This window comes from Micropterus salmoides, unplaced genomic scaffold (genome assembly GCF_014851395.1).
Source record: "Micropterus salmoides isolate LMB-PRFRI ecotype aquatic unplaced genomic scaffold, ASM1485139v1 Ms_hic_scaffold_16, whole genome shotgun sequence".
Taxonomy (NCBI): Eukaryota; Metazoa; Chordata; class Actinopteri; order Centrarchiformes; family Centrarchidae; genus Micropterus; species Micropterus salmoides.
Window position 1 is genome coordinate 6,306,251 of NW_024040707.1, and position 25,730 is coordinate 6,331,980.

A 25,730-nucleotide genomic window follows, 5' to 3' on the forward strand; every position below is an offset into this window, starting at 1 on the left:
AAATTCATGTCTGTACTAGACGTGGATAAAAACTATTCTCCCATTGCTACCAACAATAACTTAAAAATACTTGTCAAACTCAAATTCAAACATTTACTTTTAGACAACCTATACTTTGCAATGAATTGGTTTGAAAACTAATACTTAAGATTTGGTCAGTATTAATTTCTAATAACTCTTTTGAACAAACAAAAAAAAGGTAGCATCCAGTGTCAAAGTACACCACCTTTCCAAACGTTCACAGACTTAAAACAGACTATGTGATCTGCACAGAGGCATTTTTCTATGTGAAGAGGGAACTCTTTGACTGAATGACCACCCGGCAGGTATAAAGAAAGTAGTGCTCCCTTACAGAAACATAACAGTTGTATCTTTCATTTGAATTTAAGAATATAAAGGATAAAGCTGGCAATATTCTACAGTTTTGTCATTGTCAACAAATAACAAAAAGATCAAAACCAACAATGTGTTAGTCCATCTACTCAAGACTATTTGCTGCTGCGGATGAATACACAGTGAGCAGCAGGACAGTGAAAATGAGTCAAAATTAACTACACTGCGTGCTAATGGTGATTCACAAAAACTGTCAACGAAAGCTTCTCGGACAAACGTGTGCTCTTCATGTTGGCAGTAAACCCAGTCACTGATCAATGAGTCTGATCGATATTGAACAAACATTGTGGCTCCGATATGACACATTCTGTACAGTTACACACAAACGTGCCGATACTGCAGCGGCTGAACCTCAGTCACATGAAATGATGAAACCTAGTTTAAACTTCTACAAACACACACACACACACACACACTTTACCTTTCATCCAAATACATTAATAAAAAGGTTACTTGTCAGGTTATCGTTTAACAGTGAGTTAAAATAGACTTTTTAATTACAAAGGGTTTGTTGATATAATGTGTTATTCACAATTTTAAAAACAACACTAGGGTAACTATTATCCAAAATGATGAGAAATTAGGAGCCGGGCAAGTCCCAGTAAAACCCGGTAAAACCCATTGATCTGGTACAATCACAGCCTCTTATCCCCCCCCCCCCAAAAAAAAACATTGTGTGGTGTCATTTTATACTGCAAGTGGTCTCATCCTGCTGGTAAACCTGTGGGGTGGAGGATCAGAACTGTGTGAGCAATTTTGTGTGTCTCAGTATAAGATGATGAGCTGCTCTGGTTGGTGGGTGCATGATTAAAAACAAAAACATCACAACACACACTCAAAGTGCACAAGTGTATTTATGTACAAGCACACCATTAACAATGCCTTCTACACCGCTAGCGTTGTGCCCTTCTAGACCAAAAGATACATCAGTTTTCAACTTCCTTCCCATCGTTTATCTTTGTATTTTTAAGCACCGTTCAATTTTTGTGCCTTTTGTCGTTGACTAAGGGTTAAAAATTTCACTACTGCCGACAAAAAAGGAAGTACTTCTCCCTGGTGGTGAACTTCCAGAATTCCAAAACCGTCCTTTCTATTTTTGTGTTCTTTTCTTCTGCATAAAAACCTGGAAATGTCAGCGACTCCACACTCTAGCATGTGAGCGGATTTACTGTATCGACATTAATATGAATGTGTGCAAGTGTGAGTGTGTTAGTATGTGAGGGAAGATTTACAGCATCTCTGCGTACTGCAACAAAAACTCTGAACCTTTACGGTAGCTCAAAAATCCTGAGAGTTAAGTCCTCATTAGTTTACTGGCTTTTTATCTTACAGTCATTCTGCCTGTTGTGCGTCTATCTGGTGTGTGCGCTCCTGAAGGACCTGTGTTTACCAAAGGCACGTTAAATACCAAAACCAGAGGTCTCAACGCAGTGAGAAGCTGCTTGACGAGTTCTGCAGTCAGCTAAGCTGAGCGTCGCAGCAGCAGGTCTGTTTTTTAATGAAAACTGTTTCTATGGCTTCAGGGTCGTGTAAGAGGTTATTTTCTATCTATAAAGACGGTGTGAGGTTGTACTGAGTAACTGCAACTCATGTTTCTCTGAAGTCCATTTCTTTTCAAATTTTCTACACAGTGTCCTCGTCCATCTTGGCGACTTCAGCCAGTGTGACAGCCGCCGGTGTGCTGTTCTCCGTTGCCCCCTCGATGGATTTTGACGGAGAGGCAGGCGCCAACATGGCTTCGCGCTCCCCCTTGGGCTCCTCCCTGTCTCTTCTCTCCTCCTCTTTCCTTTCTCGGTCCAGCAGGCGGTAGTTGATGCCCATTCCCACGAAGAGGAGGACACTTGAGACGAGGAGGATGATGCCACAGCAGACGTAGGTGTAGTTGTAGTGTTCGTAATAGCTATAGAAACTACCTGGAGGTGCACAAAAGAGAGAGACCATTCAGATTTAACATTCAGCGACGGTCTGGATCAATATTTGGATTATTTTAAACATTGACTTTGCCATTATGTAACAGCTGCACCTGCTGTTGCCACTTAAAAACTGGACTGATCACATAGACTTAATCAAGAAATGCACCTTTCTGACTTCCTCTCCTGACACAGATTACAGATACACTCCGAACAGATGCCAGTTGAAACCTGTATAACTCTTCCTCGCTGCACAGAACTCAATGGGATCAGTCTTATGTAAGCTGTCATTTTATCTAGGGATGCAACTAACTTTTTTCATTACTGATTAATCTTCCAATTATTTTCTCAACGAAATGTAAAAACAAAAAAGTAGTGACAAACGTCCCTCACAACTTGCCAGAGCTCATGTGAGGTCTTTAAACTGTATGTTGTGTCTGAACATTTGTGCAAAAACAAAATATATTCGGTTTATTATCATATAAAGCAAATTCTCTCATTTGAATTATTAAAATAGTTACAAAATAATTTGTTTTATTATTTATTATTAATAATTTGAGTAATAATTGCAGCTTTAACGGTTTAACTTAGTATTGTAGAGATTGTAGGTTAGTAGACATTTATTATATTATTCTTGACAGTTAGAGATTACTTCATTATAATGCATCGACCTAGTGTTGGGCTATCGCGATATAAATTTCCTCAATGACAATATAACAAATGATCAATCAATGTTTGATTTAATGCATTTGAATCCTGAATGAATTGGCACTTAAATTTTTCTATTAAGATATTTACTTTGTTGAGGAAAAGGGCCTGAAAAAAAGATTTAACTTAATTTTACACATGGATAATTGATGAAAATGTTTGTTTTTTCTCACTCTTGTTAGGGTTTGGCAAGTGTTGTCATGTTGTGACCATGAAGAATAGTTTAAAAACAAAATTAACCATCAAAAATCAGCCTTTAAACCTGAAACAAATAATCATTTGATATTTATCGTGATAATTATCAATATCGAATGATGACATTTTTGGTCATATCACCCAGCCCTACATCAGCCTCAATTAAATATTTACTACATCCCAACCAGGGTTCAGACACACAATCATGTTCAACTAGTCGACTACATGTGAGACACAGTTTAAGCTGTAGAATTAAGCGGTGAACTGAAGGCCTGACAAACAGCGATGGGATCCGTGATCAGTGCTGAATGCTTCGTTCAGCTTAATTACACGTTACTGCAGCTTTTCATCTGCTTCAACTGTGTGTGTTTAAACCAGAAATGTTCCACAGCTACAAGTGTTTCTTCTCCAGCTGCTTTAAATTTATTGTTAAGAGATGTAAGGCGAGCTATTTTTTACTGAGCCGCTCTACTTCATCAGTTTAATTAATCATTATGTCTATGCAGAGTTTCAAAACAACTTCCTGACAACAACTATTACACCTCAATTTATGGTTTGCAAATTGTGTAATTGTCTGTAATTTGTCTTACTCTAGAAGTGCCAACAAAGCTAGAGCCTCACACACTACATGATTTTTAGCCCGATTTGCCGGTTGGTGAGCTCGGCGACCGTCAGACTGTGAGCAGGGGTAAATTAGCGATCAGCAGTCGTTATGTGTGAACTACACGACGAAGCATCAAAACGGCTCCCCGACACATTTCTGACACATCGCCGACGGCAGCGAGATATCTAGCACGCCAAAGTCGGCCGACTCGACATCCACATCCAGCCAATGAGAGCAGGCAGCTACTTTTTCACTGCAAAACCCTTTTTACTCATCTCCAGCTCTCTCTGTAGCTCAGACAATCCCTGCTACCTGCGTGTGCTAATCCTTTATACCACCCATATTTTTTGTCTTTACAATTGCGATCTTTACAATAACAAACAAAAGCGGTTTCACGTGTTGGTTTGCCTCCCTTTTCTGTGATGCGTGTTGGATGTCTTACCTGTTAGTGGTGGACCCAACAGCACCGGCGCACACTCCACTATTGTAACCAAACCCACGGCTGAGGAGAACCTCTGAGCTCCCACCAGGTCCATCAGTGTCTCGAACAGCACCGAACTCAGCCAGCCAAAAGCGAAACCAAAGAAGATGGCGTAGATCACAAATCCAACGTAGTCCACTGACAGCGGCGCAAACACGTGACACAATCCGTTGTAGAAGACAGCAGCGGCAAAGTAGTACTGGATCCTGGGCCGGACCCACTTGGTGTTGGCCAGTATGCCCATGGAGGGCCGGGCAACCATATCTACGAACGCCAGCACCGACAGAAGGAAGGCTGCCTTGTCTTTGCTGATGCCCTTACTCTTGGCAAAATTGGAGAGGAAGACGAGCGGAGCAAAGAGGCCGAAGAACATGATGACGTTGCCACCCAGGTAAAGCAGGAAGCCGCGGTGTTTAAAAAGCGTTAGGTCAATGAAGGAGTTGATGGTCTGCAGGACTGTCTTCTTAGGCTGTGGTTGTACTGAGTCCACCGCCTTGTCCTCCGCCGAGTCCGGTTTGGGCGGCTGAGGTTTGGGTCCGATGGGGCGCATGAGGGAGCCGGCCACGCAGCAGTTGAGCAGAAGTCCTCCCAGGATGAGGAAGCTGCCTCTCCACCCAAACTGATCGTACATCCAGGAGTTGAGTGGAGCCAGGGTGGACAGAAACACGGGGCTGCCTGCCATAGCGATGCCGTTGGCGATGGGCCGGCGCTTGTAGAAGTATTTACCGATCATAGTCAGGGCTGGATTCAAGTTGAATGCCAGTCCCAAACCTGGAGAGAGAAAGGGCGGGAAGGGAAACCAAAATGTAGGGTTAGGAGAAGATGACATTTGTGCAAAACCATGTGGTACATGTGGAAAAATACACTGCATGGAAAGCAATTATCCAGTTTCTTTCTTTAAATATATGGGAATCGAGACTGTGTAAAGTGGAAACAGCCTCACACAACACCCTGATGAAAGCAAAACAGCCGGTATTGTTTGGTGAATAAAGCATGGTGTACTAACAAAAAGTTGTGATCAGTTTTAACAGTTTTTTGACAAACAAAATTCTTATAAAACTACATGTGGAACAAACATAAGAACTACACGACCGGTTAAACTTTACATTTAAACATTTTACTGTATGTGTGGTACGTTTAAGTTGGAAATGGGTGAGATACCGACCTCCCACTACTCCGATGAAGAAGTAGAGCTGCTCCACGGTGTTGCAGAAGGAGGCCGCTACCAGTCCCGACCCTGACAGACAGCCACCGACTATCATGATTGGTCGACTGCCAAATCTGTTCACAAGGATACTGCTGACTGGACCTGGAGAGAAAGAAGAGACGGGCAAGGAGAAGAACTGATTAATTAAGTGCAGTAAATGACACCACAGAAGTGTTGAAGTGCTGAAATTGACAAGAGTAATATATACATTTAGGATTAGCTGATTAATTGACATAATAGGCAACTTTCTTGACAATCTTGACAACAGTTTTTTTTAAGTAAAAATGCTGAACAGCAGCTTCTCAAATGTGAGTATTTGAGGCTTTTCTTTGCCCTATATTAAGTGAATATCTTTGGGTTTTTGGGACTGTCGAATGGACAACAAAGGCATGTGAATACTTGATGCTCTGATAAATTATAACAACATTAGTTGCAGCCATAAATGGATCAATAGTATAAGCAAGCAAAAATACAAAACAATAACCAGTTTCAGCATCTAAATTATGAGGATTTGCTGCTTTCCTTTATCTTATGTGATAAACTAAATTAAACTAAAGATATCCAAGAGCACTTGATCAATTAATCTGCAAAATATAAAAAAAAAAATCTATGGATAAGTAAAGAAAATAACCACCAGTTACAACCCTATGTACATAAACATTATGTGCAGGTAAAAGTCTAGTATGGGTGTAGTTAACTACACTGTATCATCATTAGCTCTCATTTTTAACTGTTCACCAACAGGTGGTGCTATGACAGCAAAAATTAAAGAGGGACAATGAATGATTATGTAACAGCAGCAGTTGCATGGATGTTTCATGGAGGTCGAAGAGGGGAGGAAGAGTGAGGAAAGGAAGGAGGGAAGAGGAGAGGTGAGAATAAAAGGGCAAGGGGAGTCAGAGTGACAGTAATGTCCACCAGGATTTACAATGTGAGGAGGGAGAGGAGTGATAAGTTGAGAGGAGGTAGAAGTAAGGAGAAGAGAGGTTGGGGAGGACAAGTGGGGAGAGAAGAGGAGGAGAGTCAAGGCGTCCCACGTGTCTCAGCTTGCGTTGCAGCCTCACTGTGAATAAACCTTCTCATGGATCGAGGCTGAAACTCACTCTGCTGGATATGATCACCGTAAAAGGCCTGCAGCATCAATACAGTAGCTCTGTGTGCAACTATTCAGCATGAGCTGAACAGTCACATGTGTACAGCTGAAATAATTCTAAAATTTGCTACTGTTCTGATAATTCCTTAAATCAGTTCAGTGACAAAATGCTCCTTCCCTGGTTCCTGCCTCTCAAATGAAAGAATATGCTGCTTTTCCCAGTTTTGTATAATTGTAAAGTGAATATCTTTGACTTTTGGTGGGAAAAAAACAGGACATTTGAAGACGTCGCCTTGGACTCTGAATTATTTTGAATATTCTAATCAGCAAAATAACTATTAATTTAAAACAAAGGTATAAATACTTAATTGTACCTTAAGAGGAATTAAATTGAGATTGATAAAATGATATGATAAAAGTGCAACTTGTTTTTATAGTTATATTGTATTTACACACACATCTATTGCACACAATGAATCAAACGTTGGCAGTAATTTCATGCAATAATGTTTTTTAGTTGACTTTGTTAAATCAGCATACATCTAAGGTAAAACGACTCCCAATCCTGAGCCCACTTCAGGCCTAATATCTATATAACGTCTAGTAATCATCGCATTAACACAGGTTATATTTCACTATTCTCCTTTAATTTAAAAAATAAATAAGGAGAAAATAATCCAGTCCTATAATAATGTGCGAAAGAAGCAGGGAAAACTAGGATGGTGCACACAGAGAGGTACAGCAAAATAAGTATAAAATATGAATGATCTCCGGAGATGCACTCAGTCTCGTTTCTAACAGGGTGCTCTCAGCCAGCACCCATTTCCTCACAACCAACCCTTCACACAGACCATGGTGGCTTTGCCCTTGAAACTTGGCAGCTGAACACAATGGCCGGGGGCGCTCTGGATGCACGAGCATTCACTCACGCACTCACTAAATACCCGTCTCAGACCCTCAGTGACAACACAGAAGCAAGGTGTCTGCCTGTCCGACACAAAGCCCGTCTCGGTGGTTTGCCGTGTTCAGGAGATAAAAAGAGCTCTGCCAGAACAAATATCGCACACACCATTTTGTCTGGGCTCCATGGAGATCCACAGCAAACAAAAAGTGAACCTGTACAAGGACAGGAATGAATAAGCATCCACTCAACACTGAGACACACACACACACACACACACACACACACACACACACACATAAATAAATCAGTAGTGACAGTCTTTGTTGCCGTCTGGCAAAACACAAAGAGGGCAGTGAGAAGTGTTCTCAGAGATATTATATAAACCATTCGTTCTCCTCCTCTCCCACCTCCCTCCATCATTTGCTCTTTTCCCATGAAAGAAAGAACACTGATTGGAGTAAAGAGAAGACTTGTCCTCATCTTTACACTGACACAGCATCCACTAGTGAGGAAAACGAATGTTCAGAGTGAACCCAGCTGTGACGAGGTACTCTAATTTTAGCCGTTTCGTTTTCACTGTGCAGCATCTAAGTCACCCAATTCTCGTCTTTCCTCATTTCACTCAGCCATTTATTACAGAGCAAATGTTCACATTCTGATTTAGTGGCCAACTGAAGTGTAAGAGCGAGAACAGCAGCTGGTGATGAGTCAGTCCTACCAAAAGCAACCAGAATAAGGAGGGACTGGACAGACTGGAGAAACAGCTGAGTGGATTTGCCCCAGTCACGTCACGCACAGACTAGCATCCGTCCATCTGGACTAAGCCTAATAAGGAATATTTCAGGCATTTTAAGCCTTTATTGTGGACAGTAGAGGTCTAAAGAGAGAAAGGTGCAACATTGGTGAGTGGCTAACCATTTAACAGGGACGTTGTGTTTCATGGTTGGCGTCTAAGGTGGCAACCCATGCCTCAACTCGCTCCTGACCTAAGAAATAGTCCGGCGCATGACCTCCTGTAAAACAGCTGCTTGCCGTTTTCAGACTTCAGTTTTTATGTAAATTAAACCCGCGAAGGTTCACATCATAATCAGTGAGCTGTAGATTTGCTGGTAAGTAAATTTTTTTTTAACCTTTGGACACAGCCAGGCTAGCAGTTTCCAGTCGTTATGCTTAGCTAAGCTAAATGTCTCCTGGCTCCAGTTTCTTATTTACAGACATTAGAAAGCAAATGAGTGTATTTCCCAAAATGTCAAGCAATTCCTTTAAGTGACTTATTATCTTGACTACTTCTTTCTGTACTTTTGTGTCAAGATGTTAAAGATCCCTTAACAGTGAATTCTACACCTTTACAAAGTTTATAGTGTTTATGGTTACATTGTCAGGAAATAGTTAACAGTGGTGTTGTAATGGACTGCATTATATTAAGAGGTGTATCTAATGTTTCTCCTCCCTATTTACATACATGAGATGGGCAGAATATTAGAAACACCTCTGTATGTGCAGTCCAATACAACACTAAGACTATGACCTCAATGCTAAAACCTATCATTGATTTAACACCTCTAGAGTATATTGTGTCTATAAAAGGCCAAAAATTTCAGTTATTATTTTCATCTATTTGCTGAATTGGCATAAATCCAAACTCCCCCTTTCCAGGCCACTTCACGGTTAGTCTTATCAATATCCGATAACCCGTAGCACTTATTAAAACAAGCTGGTGTGTATTCATGCAGAAACACAAAACACCCAAAGAACAAGGAAATCCCACGGATCATAGGACTCCCACTCAGTGAGGTCATCAAGTGACACAAGTTCTGCAACAAAAGATCCTGAATTTACAGGAACTAAAAAGTGCATAACATGTTTGTTTTTGTACTCCAACCACAAACCAAGAGGATTAGGAAATTAGTGAAGGAAGCAAGTGACGGGTCAATTTAAAAGAAACAATCTTCTAAAATTGTACTGTACTGCTTAACTGAGTTACACGGTTTCCCCAATTCTGCTAAATGTGAAGATTTTTTAATCTACTGTACTTTCTTATTCCAGACTGGTGTACCAATCTGTTCAGAAGACAGAGGGCCGATCAGTGATCCATGTTTTTGGTTTCAGTTTCTCCTTTAAAAAAAAAAAAAAACATCTTCTTGATGCTGCTGTGTTAAGTCACCATAAGTTGTCTGTGTTTAAAAGTGGTATTCACGGCTCAAAAGAAAAGGCGCCACTCCTCGTGGAAATAAGGATAAACAACTATAGCTCAAGCTAAAGTTCACGGAGGACTTCCCACCTTGGAAAATCCGCAAATTTTGACTACCAAACACATTTCCAAGTTAGTTTTATTACAAAAATCAAGATTGCTGGGCCCCATCTAAAACGATCTTTAACCATTCCCTAAAATGATTGCTGTATTTCATTACATTGTAGTTGGTGAAGAACCCTGTGAACTCTGGTGCTACAGAAATAGAAAGTTTACTTACAAAACTACTAAATCACTCACTGCAGTTACAGCCTTTTGAAAGTTCCCATAAAAAGGTATTTACATGAGTGATAAACAAAAAGGACACAGCATCCTGTTTACATTTACATTAAAATATGCAATAAACTTCAATTTAACTCTCCACTACAGGCAGACCTTTAAAAAGATGAAAGATGTGGGTCACACGTATTACACTGGAGAAAATTAGGTGCAAAATGATAAGCTTTTCCAATGAATTTAAGATATGGGGCCCTTTGCTTTCTAATATTATTGAACTTTGCTACCATATCTGAGTGATGCAGTTCCCTTGTTACAGTGTTTGTTTGTTTGTTTGTTTGTTAGTTACAGTGTGAGCTACGTTAGCAGCTGAAAATGATGCAACTCCTCTTTCTTGTTGCTGCATGTTTCATACCTTGAAACCAATAACGGATGGGAGGGGAAAAGTCTGACTCTTGCTTCACACATCTTCCTCTCCCTCCTTCACTTTTTTTGCACAGCACATTTTAATTGGTTCACACAATTTGTCAGCTGACGTGATAAATACATAAGGGGGAATTTTTTTTTTTATACCTTTGCGGAAGTCCGTGTGTGTACGTGCATTTCCTCATGAGTAACCTAGGAGTACTTTGGTTGGGGTTTTGCCAAAATGGTGTCTACAACCTCACCCTCCTACTACAGTACAAGCAGACATAATGACGTCATTAACTGGTGATCCGGCCGAATTGCAAAAGAATAAAACACTAAAATTAAGAAGAAAAAAAAGAAGAAACTATTCAAACATCTGGCTCCTGTTAGGCAATTTCAATTGTTGCCCCTGTTGCTCCCTCAGCAGTTTCCTCTCATAAATGCCTAAACCTGCCGAATGAGAGTGCAGACTGGCACGTAGCTCTTGAAGAGGATGAATGAGTAAGTGGAAAGAACAGACACCATTTTTAGATACGAATATCTGAACTGAGAAGGCACAGAGATAGAGACAGAAAGAGAGATGAAGGTGGCTGGGGGAGACAGAGCGTATTTGAATGAGGAGGAAAGAGCTTGCTTGTGTGTTGAGACAAAGACAGAAACCTGATCAGAAACCTCATCTAACTGAAACTGGATCAGTGTCTTTCTTAAACCCTGCCTTGACATGTAAATGGGAAGGCTGCTGTTGCAACAGTGCAGATAAAAGGGTCACTACGTGCAAGAACTGGCTGTTTTGAAATGATTTAAAAAGGCACAGTGAAGTGGTAGTTATTTAGTTCAAGCAGCATTGTATACGCCTAAGCTTGAGATCCTCTGTAGGGTTGGCGATGTCACTACTTTGGTCCTGACTGAAATATCAACAGCATTTGATAGATAGCCGTGACATTTTGGACATACTTTCATGGTTCCTTGATGAGGTCTCCTACAGACCTTGGTGATCCTCTGACCTTTCCTCTAGCGCCACCAGCTGGTTTACATTTGTGTTTTTTAGTGAAATATCTTGACATGAAATGTAGTTCAGATGTTCATATTCACATCAGGATTAACTGTAAAACTTTGGTAAGCCTCTGAGTTTTCATGTAGCATCATCATCATGTCAAAATGTTCTTTTGTCCCAATACCTACAAAACTGATGAGATTCCATGAGCCTCAGTAGCACTTTTTGTGTTTGGGTTGAATTAGATTATGAACATGGTAATCATCCTTACTGAGATTGTGAGCATTCGAGCTGCTAAGAACAATCATTTGTATTATGGAATTGGCAGATACTTTTAGCAATAAATCATTTAGTTTATGAAACGTCATAAAAGTGAAAAATGTCCATCCCAGTTTCCCAGAGCTCGAGGTGACATCTACAAACAGCTTGTTGCGTCTGACCAACAGTCCAACGCCCAAAGATATTCAGGTCAGACAACAACATAAACCAAAGACAGAGATCAAATCCTCACATTGCAGAAGCAGCATCCACAGTACGATTGGTTGTAACATAATAAATTTACTTCCACAACATATTTATGTGAGTGTGTAGTCTTGCATCAGGTCGTAATTTTGCTATATGCTATGTACCATGTATACCAGAATGTGATGTTAAGTATAGTTTTTAGTGTTGGAGCAGTTTAAGCTTATGTGTTAAAAAGCAGAATAAAATAATGTTGAAAAACTAACAACTGAACTGAACTGTTGAAATAGTTGTTAGTTAATGGACTAACTGTTGCAGCTCTAGTGAGTATTTCATCAAGCTGCTGATTGGCACTCTCAGACTTGATGCAGGGAAAATTGGGAAACACATTTTGCAAGAACCACATTTCAAAAACTGAGATGTTAATATGTTAAATTAATTACACAACAAACCAGTTAAACGATATTTGCCAATGGACAAGTAAAAGAGACACCGAGTTCCAGCCACAACAGAGTTTACTAGTGTTGTTTTTATGCCTTCTGCAACAACATAGCTACCTGTGATAGTTAATAAGATAATTCAACGTGTGATTTTCCTTGTTTTTCTCCAGCAGCTTTAGTCGGATTACAGTAGAACAAATACGTGCTTGTTTTCATAACTTGTTTGCACTCCAAAGTATCCATTTCTCATATTGTCTCCTGCTCTCCCTTCAGCAGTAAGTGTTATTCAAGCTGTGACTGAATGGGATAGAGGAGGGACTGATAGCGCAAGGAGAGAGAGAGGGAGAGAGAGAGAGCACAAGTAGAGCGGGTGAGAGAGAGCGGCTCTTGTTTGTTTTGGGTGGGTGAACGATAAAAAAAGGCAGAGCCTCATAAGAAACAAGTATTGCTCAAGAATCCAGCTTAAGATAAGAGAAACTAATACCAAACTCCTCCAGCAATCTGGTTCAAATTCCATTCTTTAAGTGTTTATAATGAATTGTAAACCGCAGCATCAACCACAAATGCTCTAATGCCTCCGTATTTGGTTTGGTGTACGTTTGTAATGTGACACTATGCCCAACTACTGGCTGCACTTCAGAGCTTGCGTTTATGTTCAAGAGACTGAGAATCTGCAAATGTCAAACGTCTGCTGCTTAATCTTTTAAATGTTGTTTATAATGCTTAGCAATTGTTGGGTTTGAAAGAAGGCATTCCTCAGACTTTTGGTGGTGGAGATCCTTAACCGAATCGGTTCACAGCCCTTAGGTGCTGGCAAAGACAGTATAATCATTTTCATTCTGAATTCAGCCACTACAAGTCATATGTACTTGTGGTTTTTATTTATTAATTATGTGTTTATGATCTTTGTAAGTGTAGATTAAAGTTGCCATGTGTCATTTTGCGTGCTGTCCTGAAATGCAGCGGAAACGCCTAATCGGATCCAACCAGCAGTGTGCCAGTCGGGTTTTGGAGCGCCATTCTTCGTCTATCCTGTACACGACATCTCTTTATTTTCTTTTTTTCCTCTTTCTTCTTCTTGTGACGTAATACTGGGCTATATAAATAAAATGGACTTGACATCAAATGGGTAAAACACCACACCTTCTGTATATAAAATCACAAATCATTAAGATTATGGTCAGCGATTAAAAGGTCTGGAACAAGTTGGATTTACTATTAACATAGGACTAGAAAATGAATGATCCCTGCCTGCTGTGTGTAACATGAAATATAATAAGATTAGGGTTCATTTTACCCTTCTAAAAAGATTTTTTTGCCTATTCCATTTAAAATGGGGAAATAACTGTTTTCTGTAATAAAAAACAAAAAACAGTTTCAATCACACAATCACGTCACTCACCTCCACCATACATGACAGCCAGCATAATGGATGAGATCCAGGACACCTGACTGGGTGTGGCGTCGAAGATGACCTCTATGTCTTTGAAGAACACGGTGATGGATTTGGGGAAAGCGTAGGAGAAGCCAATGGAGATAAAGGCCCCCACCACCACCGCCCAGCCCCAGCCACCTTCAGGAGGGGTGTACCCCACAGGCCCACCCACCGCTGGAGCCATCTCTGCTCACAAGGAAGACGAAGATGGAGATGAAGGAGGAGATGAAGTCAAATGCCGCCGCAGGAGGACAGCTGAGTTCAGAGAAGAGGAAGCCTGACCAGGTGCACTGGGGTCAGAATTCAAAATCTGTGGGAGAAACAGAGTAAAAAGCTGATGTAAAAAATGTGAAAGACATAATTTTCTACTTATCAGCATTTTGATTTAGTTTTCTGTCTGCAGCAGGATGAAGTATGTAGGAAAAGAGGGTTGAGGAAGTGGAGGAGGAGGACAGGAATGTTTTTCCTGTCCTCCTCCTGTCCTTTTTAATTTTATCATTTTAAAAAGGGCTGGGAAATATGGCCATAAATGTTATCACGATAGAATATTTCATTATTGCATAATTATCAAGATAAATGTCAATTCACTATTTCTTTCCAGTTTAAAGGCTTAAATCATAACGTGATGTCTATGAAGATTCTCAGTCATCCAGGTCATAGTTATCCAACGAAGGTTAAAATCAAGGGCAACTGGACTTGGTTGAAGATACTTCTTCAGTTCTGACTGACTGGCAGGGAAACTCAGCTATTTAAATCATAACTAAGTGTTGTTATCGGGAGAAAGAGCATCTGAACTAGCAGGGTCGCATACCAACATACCAGCAGCAGGCAAGCAGCTGGCATATTTATCCAACAGACCAATGCACACAGATTAGACCATGATAATCTTAGTGTGAAATGCTGATAATTCCTCTTGTAGACTACAGCAGGCGAATCACACTCAACTTCCTGTTAAGATAGCATCGTTGGCCAGTTCAACCACAGCAAGCCTCCGTTGTCATAACACCAAACTACAGCCTATACGTTTCTAATGGCTGCCGAGAGGCTACTTGAAAGGCTGCTAAACACCTGAAGAAGTCCCTGGTTCAACCATGTAAAGCACTTTGTAGCTTTGTTTTGAAAAGTTCTGTATAAATAAAGTGCGTTGTTATTATTCTTATTAAATCTAGTCTGTACAAACTCGATATTGAAATGTTTTCAAAAATGCGTTTACTTAAAAGGTATCAATCCAACTACTGTCTTGGCATCAGTAGTGAAACTCCAGTATGATAAAGGCCTTCTTCCTCAGCAAACAGATATGGAAAAGCACAGGTGTTAGCACTAACATTTACAATGTCTCTGTTGTATTCAAATGTCCCAGTAAGTCATGGCAACGTGACCGTGAACCAGCCTGAACAATACCAATCACTTGACTGTGACTAAATGGGTTGTTCACATTCGCTTCTAAAATAAGGTGCCATTTCCTGTAACCGTGTCATGTAACAGAATACGTGCCAGATTCACATTTGATGGTCTCTAATTAGGTTACCTGGAAATTTTAGAAGTCACATTGAATGCAACCTCATCTCATAGCCTGATGGCAACCAAACTATTATACTGAACTGGCTGATTAAATAATTTAGTGACAGTTGCCAATATCCCCTGGCTCCTTCAATGAATGCAGCCATTTAAATGCTGTATTTTCCATTTAAACCAGCCATCACTCTGGTATTTATGGCCAGCTCTGACATCACCTGCTACTGTTTGGTCCATTTACCTTAAATAGATTCTAGTACATAAATCTACAAACCACACAGGCACTGTAGTATACAGATATGCAGGAATACTACATATGAAGAAGAGCTGAGTAATGCTGTCATGTCAGTGAAGACAGAGAGAGGCAGGTCTGTATCATAAAGTACTGAGCAAGGGTTCAGCTAGCTTTGTAATAACTCATGAACAGTCAGGCGACAAGCTCCCCTACAAGGTATAATGTTGTAAACAACAATCAATCATTACACTGTCAGCCTGTTACTGTAACTGGTTAACTTCGCTTTCACTTCTTCCTTCTCCCTATGTTAATGCATGTATGAAGATGCATATAGAACAAATTAAACTCCAGTCTGCTTGTAACCCTTCTTTTGTCCTCAACATTTAACTATATTCATCTCCAGAAAGCAAAACCTGGTTAAACAGTGATAACAGTGAGACTGTAGTGTGTTGAACAAAACTTATCTTGTTGTTTTGCATGATAATGCTCTGCTAATGCTGAGGTTTCAGTAATTTCCTTCCTTCTAGGCAGTTTCAGTTCACGCCGGTCCACTAGGAAAATTTACATGCAGACTTTAACCTGCACCAAGTTATATCCTTCTTATGAAGTCTGAATTAAATGTCTCTCTTTTAGCTTACTGTTTTATTTATTTACAGCTTGACACCCACATAAAACTGAATTAAAACCTGATTAAAGCAAGCAAGAAGAGACTTCCCAGGACAAACCACCAGAGGAAAGGTAAACAAGTTAACTGGTAATATTATCACTGTCGTTATCAGGGTTTTCTCAAGTTGGTCGATGACCTTAAAAGGTGACAGAACAATGGGCTTGCTTCACATTAGATGTGTAGTAGGCTGTCGTTTGCTAAACTCATTAGCAAACTAATGAGAAAATGGTGTGTCAGGACTTTCCTTTGCAGCCAAAATCTTGCTGTTCAAGATAGGTAATCACAGAGAATATTTAGTCTGATTTACTTCTGTCAAAGTTACGTTACTGTCATGCAACAATGCAGCGGCAAGCATGGACTGTTTGGAGAAAATTCCCAACTTTAATCATGAAGTTAAGAACCAGTTCTGAACTGGAACAGGATCAAAAATATAATGTAATAACCTTCTGACTCAGACTCAAACACACCGATCAACCTGAATGGTTTGGGTAATTATTGGATGTCACTTATGTGCGGTAAGTAGGGGTGTAACGGTACATGTATTCGTACCGGACCGTTTTAGTTCAGGACTTTCAGAACGGTGCACATGTGCACAGAATGAAGTCTTTCACGCTAGGTTAGGCTTGTTCTGTGTGTGGAACACATGTAAATTCCGGGTTTCCACACGGACATATTTAGTGGCGGACCAAATCTCTGCCTTGCGGCGCTACAGAAGCAGCCGTTTTAGCCCAGCCTCTCGCTAATTAGTGACTTCAGCATCATGGCCAGAGCAGAGTAGCCAGAGCTTTAAGACCCTCCCTTATTGTTAAGGTCTTCTGTTTGGGAAACCTTCGATTTCCAGTGAAATACAACAACGGACAAGTCGATAAGACGAAAGCAGTGGGCTGACATTTCTCAGTATGTAGGTTTCTGACAACACATCAAACTTGCTAATGGTGTCACACGAATGAGAAGTCTCTGCAACAAGGGAAAAAAACAAAAACGAGCACAGTGTAAACACCTTTCGGCATGTTATTAGCTATATGTGGTATTGTTTGGAGAATATTTTATTTAGTGGAGAACTTGTTCATAATAAAAGTTCATAATAAACGAGCAGCAATTTAACGTTTCCCTTACTGTACCGAAAATCAACCGAATCGTGACTTCAAAACCATACCGGTACATACCGAACTGAGATTTTTGTGTACCGTTACACCCCTAGTGGTAAGTGAGTAAGAGTTCAGGCTTGTGCAGACTACATGCCGTGACTTCGCCGTGCTGTTCAGACTGCATAACTTGCTGTCTTGTGACCAGAGTCTTAAAGTCGTGGTGTTCACACTATGTGACAGGGGGTCACACACTACACAAGCTGACAACGGCTATGTCACCGGATGCTGGTCTCCAAACCACATTTTGTCAAGAAAACACACGTGAAATGACACGAACCTACACACAAAACAGCTGTTTGTTATTATAAAGATAGCAATTATAGAATATGGGTTGAAAGAATGGATTAGCACATGCAGGTAGCAGGGATTGTCTGAGCTACAGAGAGAGCTGGAGGTGAGTTAAAAGTGTTTTGCTGTGAAAAAGTAGCTGTCTGCTCTGCCAGCTGCCTGCACTCATTGGCTGTAGAGTCGGCCAACTCCTCCAGATATTTGGCATGCTAGATATCTGGCTGCCGTCTGCTATCTGTCAGCGATATGTCAGAGAGCCGTTTTGATGAGTCGGTGAGTAGTTCACATATAACGACTGGTGGCCGCCGATCGATCGCTGATTTACCCCTGACCACAGCCTGACGGTCGCCGAGCTCACAAACCGGCAACTCAAGGTTAAAATCGTGTAGTGGGAACTAGGCTTTACTCCACTTCACAACTAGAGGAGCTCAGGAGGAAGAGGAAGTTTGATATACATAGAGACCAAACTGTTGGTCTGCACTCTGCAGAGTGCCAACATTAGCAGCTGGGTAACATTAGGACACACACTAAAACAGATCTGTGTAATGAGCACGTGCCACAATTCCTAAAAAGAAGGCCATCATATTCAGGCCAACACCGTCCAGATTTATCTTCTTAAAATAATTTGACCTTGACATATTATACAGCTAGACATACAACTTTCCTGCATACATACACACACACACACACACACACACACACACACACACACACACACACACACACTAATCCATTGACGCAGAAAGAGTATTTGAAACTCACAATGAGAAAGACTGAGTCATGATGAACTGCGCAAAAGTTATTTCCTCATGTCCTAAAGATCTAAAGGAATGATGCAACATTGGAAACGAAAGATATGATTCACCAGAATTACAGGATTCAATTCAACACAAAGCTTCAGTATCAACTCTGAGCTGAGCAAATATCAAAAAAGGCACCTACTTTTAACATCTATCTCCCATTTTAAAGCAACCAAAGTTTAGCCTTCCTTCTGTTCATTCATTCTCTTACAGAGATGGCTTATCTTTTATTTTGTGTACACAATAACCTGGGTCAAAAGCCTCTGACTTCAGTAAACAAATGCAGACGTATGTAGCACTTAGGACAAACAAACAGTCAAATGGGTGACGTCTGAAACCAAACATTCAGTATGACCAGCAACATGCACAAGCATACAGGCAGTTCCTCTTCCTCCACACTTGTCTCTTCTTGTGGTGTCAGATACCACACATTCGTATTAACACCCAAAAAGCTGCCAATCACGCAGCACAGACGCTGAAATGAACCCTAAAGGTCATAAAATAACCGGCCAGTCTTTGGTGTCTGGTTGGATCTTAAGGTAAATGCAAAGCACTGTCACGGAAATCAACGCAATCTTTCCGTGGGGAATTGTGTGCCTGGTTTTATTCAGAGGAAAATGTTACAGTTATTGATAATAAAGCCAGGAGCTTTTAAGTCACAAAACATCCCTCAACACTAAACCCAGTCAGATGGGAAATAATTTTCTGTTTTATCTTCTTGTCAAACACCAGACAAGCAACTGGCCACCCAAATGATCCAACAAAATGTCCCGCTACTCACACTACAGCCTTGGCCTTTAATTTATTATGACCTTAGAAGAGAGTATGTTTAGTGATAGGTCATCCAGAGGCCGGAGAGACCATCAAAGAATTGCTGGCCCTCTCGTGTTGCTCACAGAGATGTTTGACACATACCCCTTCCGCCAATGACGTCACTGACACACAGCCATGCATACTCTCACACTAGTGCAAACACGCATCCATTTCTCTCTCTCAGGCTGTCACTCACTAAACCTTTCATCTTTTCTAATGCAGCTACAATTTAAGCTACAGATCAAAACTCAGTTCAAAGAACATCTACCATAAAAAAAAAAAACAACACAAAAAAAAACAAGCCCCACATCAGTGCTAACCGACCTAGCGGTATGCTAAGCATCGGGTCCTGACCTGTGCTGCCGTATGGTCTTCCTGTAGTGAGGAGGAATGTGATGACCACAGGAGTAACATTGCAGCAAGTCCTCCTTTTTAGTTCGGACACGTTGTATAACTGGTAATCTACAGGTGCGTTCGAGATAACTGGCTGACTTTCGCCAACTTGTTAGATAGGGGAATAAAAACAGCGCCGTCAAGTCTCCGGTAGACTGCGGGAGGTTACTGTGAGTTTATAACAATGATCAGGCCTTGCTCCCACGAGGTCAAGTGACGTAACACCAGAGGTAACGCTCGAACGGGAATTATGCAATTCACTTCTTAAGGACTTTGCTGTCTGAACGCGGTTAACGCCACATGTTTTTGCTGAATCTTAAGAAATGGTACTTTTACTAAGTACTAAACAATGAGCTGATTAATTAAATAGACAGAAAATTAAGCTATTTTGACAAAAATCAAAATACAAAAGTATCTAAAAGTTAGAATAGTTTGTCAAGACAAATCGCCAACATTCTCTAGTTAACAGCGTCTGAACTGTGAGGATTTGCTGCTCTTCTTTCTCTTATGCGATATCTGTTACTTAACCTTCTTACAGGTAAAAAATTAGCTCGTCTTCCCCGCATGTAGGCAGTAGCAGCATAATAAAATGCAGAAATTAACTGCACAACAGCTGCTAGCATAGACAACAAGGTCGGCAACACCTGTAATGCGTTATCCATCTTGAATTAACCACTGGTGGTCAAGGCTGATGTGTTTTCTTCTGGAAAAGGGCAACATGATAGAGGCGTGACGAATCAGGGAAACGGACGAAAATCGTCAGAGCAGTGTGGACACCCGGCGTAAACATAGCATAAGTTTTGTGTTTTAAAACAAAAGCGTATTGTTTGGATGTAGCTTTAGTTTTAGCAGCTTTGCACAACGTTGTGTATGTAGCCATGTAGGTGCACTGGAAACAAAAAAAAGCCGTAGAGCAGTTATTTCAACTGAAAAAAATCTTAACAGGCAGCAGTAAAATGAGATACCAGCAGTTTCCCCCCCCCCCAACCTCTGGAATCAAGGACCAATTGTTTCAAAAATTGCTGCAAAATTTAAGTTAAAAGTCTTCCACTGTTATGCACGTGGCCTGTATGTGAGACCAGAAAGCTTCACAGGCTTAGCAAAAGTAACTAAGGGGTCGGAGGTTAGCAAATAGCCTAGTTGCTGGGCTTCAAAAATGTCCAGTCTAGGAGTTCACATACAACTGGCACAGTATATATTAGAAACCTTTAGGGGTTTTGTATGTCAGACAAAGACAGGGACCCACATCATGAGGACCAGTTGTTAAAAAGAGTGGGAATGTGATATGTAGTCTGGGCTCGGATTAATGGGAAGCAGGCTACACCAGTGGGAATGGATTTATGTTGCCATCTCCCCCAAGGGTCCCACTGTTCTGTGCTAGAGCCCAGTTAGGTGTCTGTGTGTGTTTGTGTGTCTGGGTACCAGCAAAGCAGGACAACTCCTGAAGGAATTATCAATGAGGCCATTCATTCTGCAGTAACAAACGCTCCCTTTACCAAAGTGTGTTGAGGGGCCGGACTTACCTGAAATCCCTTGAACAACTACTAATGGTGCGTTCAAGTTGACATGTGAAGTCGGAAGTCAAAATTTCAAAAGGAACGCCCCCTTGAGTCGGAATCCCGACTTCGTGATCCAAGATGGCTGTCAGGGTATCAACAGTTAGTGAAAGTTCTAGTTTATACTGTTTATTAGCACTTCTGTGTACCTGTGTCTCATAGAATATACTAAATACTGCACAATGCGTTTTATTTTATTTTTTTAATCAACAGGCGTATCAATAGCTAACCTGGCTAGTTGTAAACAACGGCTGGCTGAGCGAGGTTTTACGACTTGTTAACTGGAACGCCGTCAACTCGGGTGTGACGTCATTACCAGCTCCGACTTCTGGGGAAAATGGAACGCACCATAATGGTTTCAGCAGATGAAAATGTTACAATACAAACTGACCCAACCCGTAGAGGGTTCAACAGCCAGGGGAAACTCTGTCATAACAATGATTAAAGATGCTTTGTCTTTATGTCTGTCTGGCACGCTGCATTTCCCAAATTTTCCAAGTAGAGACAATGAAAGACAGGATATTAAAGCTACTCATAGAAAACCTATGACACGTGGGAAGGGAAGGAAGAAAGGGTCAACAGGGGGTTAGTAAGGGTTAGTGCATTTAATCATGCACCTACAGTGTTAAAATACTGTCCATGTGATTTAAAACTTTAATTATAAAACTGCTTCTCTGATCCTGAATTGCAAGGGCCCCGTTTTCCCACATTTACGCAACGGATACCTGCGAACGATCACCCAAGCAGCAGCAACTAGTAAAAAAAGAAAAATCTCCTCTGTCCCTGATTGGTGGCATTTTGGGTTTCATCCCGATGATAAAGGTGAACCAGCCAAAACAGACGAGTCAGATGCAGCTGTGTCATTGGGTCCTCCAGAAGGATCTATGGAAGAAGAGCGCTTATTTCCTATCTATTCATTCTTCTATGGGCCATACGTAGGCTAATTGCATATTACACACACAGCCTTGCGGACAAAGTCATACATGCAACAATGACTCCGAAACTCGTCGTATGCCGTATACCTCTGTGAATTGTCAGCAAGATATGGGAGGTATGAAGAAATAGATACCTCCCAAGCCTCCTGACAAGGCATAACAATTATGATTAGATGTAACAATAAAGACTGTACAATGAGAATCATTTTCTGCCAACAGCCAAACTTAAGTGCCAGAACAGGTCCTGAATATGAAAGTAGAATAAAAACCACAACTGGATGGGTTAGTTTTGGAACAGCAACCTGCTGAGCCAAAACCTGACAACAGAAATATGTGATTAAAGAAAATGGGAAGCTTTTAATGCATTCACTACAACCTGAAACTAATAAACTGACTCGACAGATAAGGTGTGTATATTACTAATGACATGCCGTATCATTTTTAATGTGGTTTAAAAAAAAAAAGTAAGTTGTCTAATTACACGTCTCAGTGTTACACACTGCAAAAAAACACTCCTACCAGCTCCACGGTGGAAGAGCATGGAAGTGGTTTGGTTACAAAAGATCAGATGAACAAACCACGGTAATATGTAAGAAGTGTAAGAAGACTGCAACAACAAAAAGGGGGCAAGACAACAAACTTATTTCACCACCTCAAGGAAAAGCGCCCGGTTGAGTACGAGGAGATATCAAAATCTAAAATATTTTTCAGTATTTTGTCAAGAATATCGTTATGGCAGAAATACCTGTAAACACGGATATTATTTCACCCATCCCTTTCAACACATTGATTCAACTGCTCTGCCATCTACAAATTTGACTGACATTCAGCTGTAAGAGGTCAGCGTTTAAAGGATAACACAGACTTCAGCAGGGTGTGTGTTTGCATTAAACCATGTCCTGTACTTGTCTTTCTACAGGTCACGCTGCCACTAACAAATGGAAAATGAAATGCCAATCACTCCCTTTCTGAACCACAAATAGTCCTGGTTACACATTTATTTATAGACAACAAGCAGCTCAGGCTGTTTTGGGGACAATGGGGACGGGATGGACGGCTGCGCATGTGGCTGTCGTGTGATCTTTCCATTGAGCTCTGACCTTTAAAGAGCCGGGATGGGAAACTCATTCAGGGCAGAAAAGATAACGCATTAGAGACGCGGCGGTCACATGCACTGCTGCACCAAGCAGAAATCGAACCTGTGGATGTTTGTATTCAGTAGAGCTGCGTGATTAATGGATGAGTTTGCAACTATTTAATTAAGCTATTTTGATAATTGATTAATCAGCTTGAGATAATTGAAAGATTAATTAACATGAAAACTGTGACATCCACTCCATGTGCAAAAGCTATTGGTGCATTTTTTTTTTAAATAAAAAAAAAGAATACTCAGTTTATGCCATTTCTATGTAAATTATATTCCTCTTTGATCCTGCAATACACCCGGTACACCCTCAATATAACCATATTGTCTGCCGGTAACTTTTAGAGTTTAACATTTCCACCATGCAACTTATGGATTTGAATGTTAGCTTGCAGGCTAATGCACCATTAGCAGTCATTTGAAAGACTCTCTCAGCTCTATGCACATGCAGTGGATATTTCACTTTATTATAGATTATGTTTAATGTATTTTCCCCATCATTGACTTTAATTGGCTCTGGGGAGGGGAAAAAAAAGTCATATGCAGACTTCAGCTAAGGAGTCTAAAAGCAGATGTCCAGTTCTGACTAGGACGTTAACTGGATGATTTTGGGACATAAGTGGATCTTGGCGTAAGGGCGGGGCATTTTAACAGCATAATTAGGGTTTTGCATCCATGGCAATGACAGAGTTCTAAATTGATTGTTTAGTATGTGTATATAAGGATTATTTTTTAATTACACATTGTTGAAGCCATGTTGGTGAGAACATTTCAGAAAGTATAGCATATTAGAGTTAGTTACATAGAGGTGTTGAATTCTCACTGTTGCAGTCTAAACAAACTTTTGCAGAATAGGCTAGTTTGTATTGGATAATCTGTGGTAATAATATACAGATGGGTGACAAAGAAAGGCCAACATTAAATATCTCAGTGTGAATGTAAATGCTCCGTATTTGTATAGCGCCTTTCTAGTCTTTTCAACCACTCAAAGCGCTTTTACATATCTGCATTCACCATTCATTCACTGAGCCCAAGTGCTCAAACAGAAACTAACATTCACACACATACAGCCACCAAAGGCAATTCGGGGTTCAGTATGGAGTTTGTCAGCGTCGCTCTGGAAGCTGAAATACAGACAAAAAGCACGGGAAAGATTTTGGTCCTACTTTTAAAACTACACCGTGCTGACTCGTGTAACGTTAGAGTACCGTCTCAATGTTTGCTGGGTTGCGGTTTTTGCCACAGTGTCGTGCGGCAGCAGCCGGGTCAGATGCGAACACGGGCAACCTCACTGACTTCACATGTAAAAATAGCGCCAGCATCACGGCGCAGTGAATGAAGCTACGTCGGTTCAAAACGGCCCTATAAAACCCAGTTACTTTAATCATGTGCGCTCTGTCGTAATTAAATATAAGCGACAGCCGGAAGACAGAGACCGCATCCAGGAGATAAACTAAAATAAAGGGAGCTAATAATTTACAACTTATAGCTAAGCTAACGTTAGTCGCTCAGCGCACATCGAGATGTAACGACAAGAATAGCCGTTTAATTCAACAGCAGCCTCTTTGTCTCGACACACCACCACGCGGGGACGGTTTGTCCGCCGTACGCTCGTTCACTCACCGTGGGTGTTCGGCGGGGTCCGGTGAAGGCTCGGTCCCGCTTGTGTGAGAGTTGTCCGGGGTGTCCTTGCTCCTAACAATGGCTACACGTTTGGTCCAGCAGCAGCTCGGGGTACTGGGTACCACAGGCTGCCCAACTTCAGGGGATGGCGATGATGACTACTATAAAGCGCATGCGTAGAGCTCGGCTGTAAAGGAATCTAACCGCACGTGCAGAAAGAGGCACGCGCTCTTTAGCTGTGAATTCAGATACTTACAAAACAACACCAAGTATCAAGCGTAGACATACTTAATGAAGAGAAGTTACCCCTGTGAATGCATGTAGTATATCTAATGATGTGATATATAAAAGTACAAAATATCAGGAAAATATCCTTAAAATATGAAAAGTAGAAGTTCTCAACAAAGAAAAACGACCCCTGTGAGTGTATGCAGTTTATCTAATGATGTACAAGGCCAAAAGTATTATCAGGAAAATACAGGCCTACTTAAAGTACAAAAATATTAGGAAATTATACTTAAAATATCAGTAGAGGAGAAGTGGGTGATTTAGAAAAATGAGCCCTGTGAGTGCAAAAGTATTATCAGTGCTTAATGTGCTTAAAGTATAGAAATATCAGGAAAATATACTTAAAGTATCAAAAGTAGAAGTACTCAATGTAGAGAAAGTACCTCTCTGGGTTTATGTAGTATATCTAATGATGGACTAAAAAAGACAACAAAAGTATTCAGGAAAATGCACTTAAAGTATCAAAAGTAGAAGTTCTCAACAAAGAAAAACGACCCCTGTGAGTGTATGCAGTTTATCTAATGATGTACAAGGCCAAAAGTATTATCAGGAAAATACAGGCCTACTTAAAGTACAAAAATATTAGGAAATTATACTTAAAATATCAGTAGAGGAGAAGTGGGT

General features: G+C 40.7%; 1 protein-coding gene across 1 annotated transcript; it reads right to left on the bottom strand.

Moving 5' to 3' along the window:
• Nucleotides 1–2: 2 nt before the first annotated feature.
• On the bottom strand, nt 3–24,985 carry LOC119905092 (monocarboxylate transporter 1-like). Its single transcript, XM_038721818.1, has 5 exons — nt 24,819–24,985; nt 13,669–14,011; nt 5,457–5,600; nt 4,253–5,062; nt 3–2,306 (listed from the first exon to the last, which is right to left on the bottom strand). The coding sequence occupies exons 2-5, from the start codon at nt 13,883–13,885 to the stop codon at nt 2,017–2,019; spliced, it is 1,461 nt and encodes a 486-aa protein (XP_038577746.1). The 5' UTR covers nt 13,886–14,011; nt 24,819–24,985; the 3' UTR covers nt 3–2,016.
• Between the last annotated feature and the right edge of the window lie 745 nt (nt 24,986–25,730).

Bases quoted from the DNA above. Each gene is read 5' to 3' on its own strand.
- LOC119905092 (XM_038721818.1), bottom strand. From the start codon at position 13,885: ATGGCTCCAGCGGTGGGTGGGCCTGTGGGGTACACCCCTCCTGAAGGT. The intron at 5,063-5,456 runs GTCGGTATCTCA...TTCTCTCTCCAG, and splicing joins CTTCATCGGAGTAGTGGGAG to GTTTGGGACTGGCATTCAAC. The intron at 2,307-4,252 runs GTAAGACATCCA...GTGCACCTCCAG, and splicing joins GTTGGGTCCACCACTAACAG to GTAGTTTCTATAGCTATTAC.